Below are 8,041 nucleotides of genomic sequence, written 5' to 3' on the forward strand. Positions count from 1 at the left end.
TTTAGTTTATGGCCCAAGTTCACTCGAAAGCGAATTAATTAACTTCCGCCTAACGACAAATCGAAAACCATAGTTAAGTAGAGATGACAAATACCTTGCTCATGTCCCACTCTGTTGAGAAATCGGACGGGAATGAAGAAGAGAAATATGGTCCCCACCTCATGAAAATTCCTAATGAGATAGGATATGGAAGAGTCGCTCTATAATATTGTCATCCCTATAATTCAAAGAAAACAAACTTCTAAATATTATTAAAGATTTGTCTGAACTTCTGTTTTTGTAACATTAACCCCGTTGACATTGAAAAACATCACCAATTCACCGCAAGTTTGATTGAGGTCCAACAATTTTTGAACCACCTTGAAGCTTGTTGTCATATACATTCGTCGTTGTTTGATTTCATTTCACGCGTTTAATTATTAATAGAATCCAGTAGAGATACCAACTTGGTAGATGGAAAATGAAAGGGTAGCTCAGATTCAAAAGCATAAATCCTATGACCTTAATGTAATTCCATGAGGGAAAATCTACAAATGTTGGACAAAGTCATTCAGCCTATGGAGCAGAAGAAAAAGATCACAAAATTAGCGCACAGGGGATGCAAAAAAGATTACAACAAAATATACCAAAAATCCAGCTAAAAGAATTCCAGCGTATATGTAATTCTGTGAAGTATGCACAGGGAATTTATACTCGATACTGCAGCATTTCATTTTCTCCCTTTCACTGCTCAAAACGTGGTCTACATACCTGTACAGCAGGCATAAAAATTACTATCAACTGCTATAATACACACACACAGCAAAAGAAACCGACAAGCCACACAACAGCTCAAATGGCACAGAAACTTACTGTTGGGTGAAGATTGAGCTTTGAAGAATCTCTGAACTGTTCAAGTGGGCTTCTTGTAACCGATGATCATACAACATGGAAGAGAGATCTACTAGCTGTTCCTCAAGGTTCTGAAAGTAAAACAAAAAAATAATTGGGAAAAAAATAATCAAAAAGAAAAATATGAAGAAATTATTCATATCAGGGTCACGCACTTACATCCAGATATTTTTCCAATCGCTCAACTAATTCATGAGGGAATGGTTCTGGCAAGTTGGTTGTTTTCTTGTAGAATTTTTCCAACCACAGCTCAGTGTGTGTCTTGTTCTTTTTACCTTTCACCGGTTCACCCAGAGGAGTTTTCAGATATTCAGCAGTGAAGACTTGGACAGCCTGGTAAGGATATTGGTAAGCAGGAGAATTAAAGCAAAACAAAACGGCAGAATGACAATTAAATCACCTCTGATGTATCTCGAATTCGGTGAAGGGCAGAATCAACACGTGAATATATTGTGTTCCTCTGCAGAACAACATGGCAATGAAAATCCAATCCACATAAATTCTCAAACAAGTACTAACCATTGTGTTCAGGCTGTATTTCATGTCAAAATATCAGTATTTAGAGTCAAATTGTTTCATCATATCAATATTTGATCTCTTGATTCAAAGCCAGGCAACAATTTCAAAGATTGAAAAAAGGGGGGGATGAGAAGAAAGGAATCAGGAAAGGGAGGTTTACCAAAGCAACATCCCGAAGCATTTGACTAATTTGGGAAGTATTTGAAAATGGTCCAAAAGGATGGCAACCAACTGCCAAAAGCCAATTCACCACAGGCCTTTCATGCAGGCGAGAAGCCTTTTCATATGGTGCACTTAATCCACCCACAACAGAAGCCAATCCGGCCAATATATGGCGCTGGACTTGTGATGGGATAGCATGTCTTCTCTCTATTTCCGAAACATAACTGTCACAGATGAGGAGCAAGGATGCTCAAATTTACATGAAGAAAATATCAAAGAACCAGACAATTCATGTCAAAATCAGAAAAGCATGCTCATCAGTATAAATCCAATAATAACGTATCAAGTATACCAGAGTTTTGTAAAGACTGAATAAATGACCGTAAACACAAAACCAACATTAGATGTAACCAAACTACGACTGGTGACAAACTGAACAAAGAAACATTATAAGCTGTTGTATTTCAGTAGAAGTTGGATACGAAGAAGATACAGGACCATATAGAGAATAAACATCCATACATGCATAGAAAGTTGTCTTAGGAATTCAACAGGCAAGAGTCCAACCAATATCTTGGAGGTCCTAGGTTACTGATACAAATATCTTCAAGTTACAGCACATGGTCAAATGCCAATAATGACAACAATTTTGCTAGCTAAGGACAAAACAATCAAACCGAATAGAACTGTAAAACTGTAAATGATTTTTATTTTCTTCTAAGTCCAAAAGTACTTCTATTGAGATAACTCATCTCGTAAAAGAGAGGTAATAAATGAACGACATGAGTCAATGATTACAGATCACCGGGTAAAAAGCAACACGTACCACATTTAACATATAAATTGTAAAAGAAAATTGAATGGTCAATCATAGCACAAAATGTGCACTCAGGATAAGCATATTAATTGTTGGAAACCAAAACAGACAGAGAATACGTGAATGTTACTATTCCCACAACAATAAAGAGCAGACGTAAAAGATTGAAATGGTAAAGTACACCAAAAAATCGATCCAGTAAAAGATGAAAGCAGAGAAGATGCAAGCATAATAACCTCAACGGTATCTTTTCACTTTGATGCTGAAGCACAATAACAACATCACTGCTTGTCCATACAAGACTATCATCCTCCATCATAAGGTGTTCATCTACATCAGCAAGTGATAGAACAAAGCTGCACAATAAGGAGAATAATGGTCATCTGCAATCTACCCCACAAGATGAAGATATATCTTCAGAAGTAAAGGATGATGATGATGATGATGATCTAATAATAGTAATAGTAATAATAATAATAATAATAAACTTCGTCATTATCAATCTGACTATCGAGGGATCAACCAAGTATATCTCTTAATCTGGACATAATGTTTAAGTTGCTCTTGGAATTATATAAATAGATGGGTGCACTCACACTGGAACGACCCTGGTTCCGTAAGTACGGTACAGATCCCCTTGTTTCTTCCTTTCTAATCTCTTTTTCTTATCCTTCCCACGTTGCGAGCTATAGGATTGCCAGAGAGGTTTATGCTTTAATATCGAATCACCTGCACCATCAGTCTCGTCCATCCAGTTCTGGAAAACATAAACTACATTCAGAAAAAAAGCTGGAGAAAGAGGAGAAAGAAAAATAATTAACTCATCAATGTGATGAAAATTCATAAAGATATGACTCAAGGCAACTTTCTGATATGAACAGTTGCCCAGCCACACGTAATAGTTCATAATACAAGCAGCAAAACCAACCTGACGAAGGAAGAATTTACTAGAAAGGGATGGATCGGACACCTCAAGTAAACCGGCCGCAAGAACATCAGTAGATCTTTCCATCTCCTGCAATTAGCATTCTGAAGTTTTGAATATTATTTGTAGAAATTGATGTCGTACAATAATCGAAGTAACAAAGAAAATTGAAAAGCACTCAAAGTGGCTGGTTGACAAGAAACCTAATGAATATCAAATACGTTGTAGCCATCAATATTATCTGGATAAAGCTTTGAATAGAAATACACCTCTTTAAGTATAGCACCATCCAAATATGTCTTTGTGTGAACATGGAAGCGTCCATCCTTCTTGGTTTCTTGAAGGGAATGTCCTCTCATGGCTTTCGAAACAGCAATAGCCAACTTTTCATGACGATGTAATGCATGTGTACCACCAACAGTTACTACTTCCTGCCCTTGATGTACCATATTTTTAACCTGAAGATTATTATGCAATGCACACATAAGCCATATGAGTGTTATTGCTACGAGAAATTCTTGGGTGAGTGTATTTACACTAGTGAATAATAAACTTATTCTTTTCGCCGTCTAACAAATGAAGAAACTATAGAAATTAACATAATTACTAGACGAAATCTAACCTCAGCCTCAATTGCTTCAACATTTATACTGTAATTGTGACCCTTCTCCATGATATAATATCTATTATGATTTTGAAGGACTATGATTGGTATAAGCAACCTAGTTGTCATATCAACGGTCTCATACCTGGACTCAAGACAACAAAAAATTACCAACTCAAGGCAAGGTTAGGAACCATTCTTGATAAACACGGACACGAGGCAAAAAAGTACATTGAATATCCATGTTAAGGAGGCAAGGAGGATAAGAAGACATAAATATAGTGATTTCCAGAAAGTCCAAATCTAAGTTGATACAACAAAATGACAAGAAAAAGTTTACTGAAAACAACGCTGAAGGAAGAAAATATCATACTTTCTCATGCAACATGAAATAGAGTATTAAACATTCTGATTGGAAATCATTGAATTCAAAGTTTGAATCGTCAACGTACTATAAGTTGGTTACATACACATGATAAAGTGAATGAAAACGTCATATGGCATTGGGATTTACGATGCGCTATGTACATGGGGACAAAGCAGAATGACCCCTCATTTTAATCACTGTGTACACAATGAACTTACCTGACATCTGGGGCTATAACATGCTCTACTGTAGATGCAATAACAGCAGTGAGTTGTCCTATAAAAATATCATGGGCTGACTGCTCACTTCTTGCACCCAACTTGGGTAACAATACATTTTGTAATCGGGGCAGTGTCTTAGGATTGACACTTCCTTCTTCAGTTTCAATCTTCCCATATGTGCAAGGCCCCGCAGAGAGGTCAGCCACAACAAACCTTAATTACATATGAAAAAAGGAAAAAAGCAACAAATCAATTGACACAATCCAGTTTGAATGGCTGAAACTATGACAAATATTAAGCAATAACCAAAAAAGGCTCTCTCACCAATCTGTACCAAACGAGGGGGTTTTGTGTGTGTGTGTGTGTGTGGGGGGGGGGGGGGGGGGGGGCGGGAAGGGGGGGAGGNNNNGGTTGGGGGGTGGGGGGGGGGGGGGGGGTTGGATCAGAAAGAGGGAAGCTAGATGTGCATAAAGAGTAATTTGAAATGTAATTTAAAGAAATTTTGGAGAATTGTTTCACACACACACACACACACATATATATTATTTTAATTTTTTTTGGTGATCCCTAAAGCGAGAAAGAGAATGCCAAGGATTCAAGGCTTGCACTGCACACTAAATTTACACATTATAAAGAAGAAAATGGCAGTCGCGGAAATTTTTTTAGTCGAAATTCATTTTCTTTATCACCATTATTTTCCCTTGCTGTGTTCTGATTCCGTATAAAACCTTTCTGCTTTCCCTACAATTTTTGAAGAATCTTCACTTCTCAAATATCAGGACATATCCATGTCTTCACTACTTTTAAGCACTAAAACTCACTTTGCACTTAAAGAAGGATGAATTGAAAAAGTTAACGCAATTGCCACCAAGAAATTGGAGTGAAATTACACTATAAAACTAGCTTTGATAGTATAATTAGCATAATCTGAAACAAAGGCTCTAGCACTACATCAGATGTCGAGCACGAAAAGAAAAATTATGGCTGCCTAGCGAGACATAAACACAATTATTTGCTCCTGACCTCTAGCAGCCACGTTAAGACTGTTAAGTTTGCACTTGAGAATAGGTATTCCTGCATCCCACATTATACTAGAATAACTTGCATGAAATTCACTAGGGAAAAAATAGACCAAAAAGTTAATGTGACACATAATGCTAGTTGGAAAAGAGTAATAGATATGATGATCCAATTTTGGAATAGCTATCATGGTCATGAACCAATGAGCTTTCTAAGGAACATCAAAATACAAAAAATGCTACTTATAGTGATATGGAAAAGGTTGAGAAATTCAAAATCTAAAAGTTGAAGAAACCAGCAGAAGAAGCAGAATACATGCAGTAAAGAAACAGCTAGAGAAGAAGAAGAAGAAGATAAGAAGAAGAGAAGAGAAGGAGAGAGAGGGAGGGAGAAAACGTGTTTATGTCAAACATCATTTCATTCATCAAATCTCTGTCTCCCACTTACACAAAGGATTGAATATATATCAAAAAACAAATACAACATATGAAAGGCATGGGCCAGCCTACATATATAATGCAAGCCCAATACAAAATATAAAAAGGCTTGGGCCAGCCTACATATACAATGCAAGCCCAATACAAAACTAGCAAGTAGTCCAAAGCATATGACAAACTAGCAAGTAGTCCAAAAGCAGATGTCCTCATCATATAGATTCTCAATTATGTTGCTGTATTTCAAGATGGATATGAGCAGCCCATGGAACCAAAATGAACTCAACTGTAGAAAAACCGATTCTGTAGTTTAAGGTTTGTAAAATTGTAGTGAATTTATTGATGCTGATGGTGCTATTTTTGTTTTAAAAAATTACCTATCAAATTTTTTTATTTTTTATTTTTTTTTGTTTTAAAAAACTGAAAGCAAAAGGAATTGAATTACAAGAAATGAAAATGAGTTGCATAAAATGCCAACTTTTTGAGAGGTGGGCTCTCTCCCACACTCTCCAATTTTCTAAATGCCCTGCAACTACCCTCCCTCCCATATTTATTCTCACAATTTATTCTATAATACCCCTATTCCCGTAACAGAAAACAATGCATTGCTGATGTCCATAACTTGTTGTAGCACTGCTCTCTCCATCACCGGCAGGCCTTCAAATTCTTCTTTCGTCACTCATAAGTGAAGTGTGGACAGGACCTATCAGCTACTTTACCACAAAAATATAAACATTTACTATATACATCCACAAAGATCTTCCCAGTACAAGTAAAATTTAGATGCATACTAACGGTTCTTTACATCATCCTATATGAGTTAGGATGCAAGGAATTTCAGAAATCCTAGAGAAAGGTATAAGATATTCCCGTGAAACATAGAGTCAAAACTGTAGTTAATCTTCCATGCATAAGCCTAATTAGCTATACCTGCCAGATCCAAGCCAAACCTGAGATGCACCTCCTCCATTATAACGATAGCGATATATGTAATCTCCCTCTTGTTTCTTAATCTCCTCATCATTTAATTGTGTGATTCTTCCATACATTAAACTTTCAAGGTCAAGTTCCTTGTTCCTGGGATCTATTCGCACCTGATAAGAAGCACAACATAAACCGGCCCATTAAACAATGCAAGTATCTCAAGAGAAATTATGAACTACAAGCAGTTTATGGACTACTGGATTCTATTTCCAGATGAAACACAGAACAAAATTTCTATCCTTTTATGAAACATTGTCAGGAACTATCAAGATCAATAAACTATACCTTATCAAAGTTAACAACAAAGATTGCAGTCGGCCAAGGTCTGTCCATTCCTTCCACAGAATACCCCCCATTTTCTATGTCAAACAGATAGGAATATAGCTTCTGAAACTCTGGCTCAACTGTTGTAGCTTCCACCTCAAATAAAGGAACTTCCCTTCCAAAATTAGCCTGTAAGCCATAAGGGCAATGAAAATTTCGTCCAAACACTAGAAAGCCAGTGACTCTCTAGGGGATTCAAAACCGGAATTTGGAATAAGAATAAAAAAGTGTCACCTCTCTAGCAGTGCCAGCAGGAACCATGGCTGACTTTAGTGTTTTCTCCATTGCTATCAATTCAGCCTGCCCAGCCTGCAGTGAGAAGTGAAATAAGATCTTGAGGGAAGTAGCAGAAGTTAAAAAGTATCTTCCAATCTTTGTTTCCTCAGCTTGTTGCCTATCAGAGGCATTAACCTTTTCTGTTCTCTTGCAAGGACGGTGTCTTGCTTTTGACTTATATTATTTTTCTCATTACAATCGCCACTCTATCAGTGTACTTTACCAAGGCTGCGTTTGTTTCAAAATGCATTTTTCTCTTTCTTCTTTTCAACCACACATTCTTTATTAAAATAATATTACATGTAAATCAAAAACTTTTCTTTATTTTTCAACCACACATTTCCCATCAATTTACTATTCTAAAATGCATTTTTACTAAAAAATGGGTATTCTCATTACTCAAGACCTCCTCCAGTGTATAACAAGAGATGAAATCATATAAAACTCTGTTGAAGACGTTGGTTTCTCAACAGAAATAATTGAAGTCAATTATAACC

At 36.6% G+C, this 8,041-nt stretch overlaps 1 protein-coding gene across 2 annotated transcripts in view; it reads right to left on the reverse strand.

Moving 5' to 3' along the window:
• Positions 1–450: 450 nt before the first annotated feature.
• Positions 451–8,041, reverse strand: part of LOC111389683 — a 10,638-nt gene continuing 3,047 nt past the window's right edge. For both annotated transcript variants that reach the window (XM_023014626.1, XM_023014625.1), the window contains exons 4-17: positions 7,503–7,577; positions 7,230–7,397; positions 6,891–7,054; positions 4,504–4,719; positions 3,937–4,063; positions 3,584–3,772; positions 3,318–3,404; positions 2,986–3,146; positions 2,626–2,745; positions 1,571–1,796; positions 1,292–1,351; positions 1,051–1,224; positions 853–962; positions 451–750 (exon numbers count right to left, since the gene is read on the reverse strand). In XM_023014626.1, the coding sequence (XP_022870394.1) occupies positions 585–750; positions 853–962; positions 1,051–1,224; positions 1,292–1,351; positions 1,571–1,796; positions 2,626–2,745; positions 2,986–3,146; positions 3,318–3,404; positions 3,584–3,772; positions 3,937–4,063; positions 4,504–4,719; positions 6,891–7,054; positions 7,230–7,397; positions 7,503–7,577 (2,043 nt within the window). In that variant the 3' untranslated portion in view covers positions 451–584. The remainder of the gene's footprint in view (positions 751–852; positions 963–1,050; positions 1,225–1,291; positions 1,352–1,570; positions 1,797–2,625; positions 2,746–2,985; positions 3,147–3,317; positions 3,405–3,583; positions 3,773–3,936; positions 4,064–4,503; positions 4,720–6,890; positions 7,055–7,229; positions 7,398–7,502; positions 7,578–8,041) is intronic.

This window comes from Olea europaea, unplaced genomic scaffold (genome assembly GCF_002742605.1).
Source record: "Olea europaea var. sylvestris unplaced genomic scaffold, O_europaea_v1 scaffold608, whole genome shotgun sequence".
Lineage (NCBI taxonomy): Eukaryota > Viridiplantae > Streptophyta > Magnoliopsida > Lamiales > Oleaceae > Olea > Olea europaea.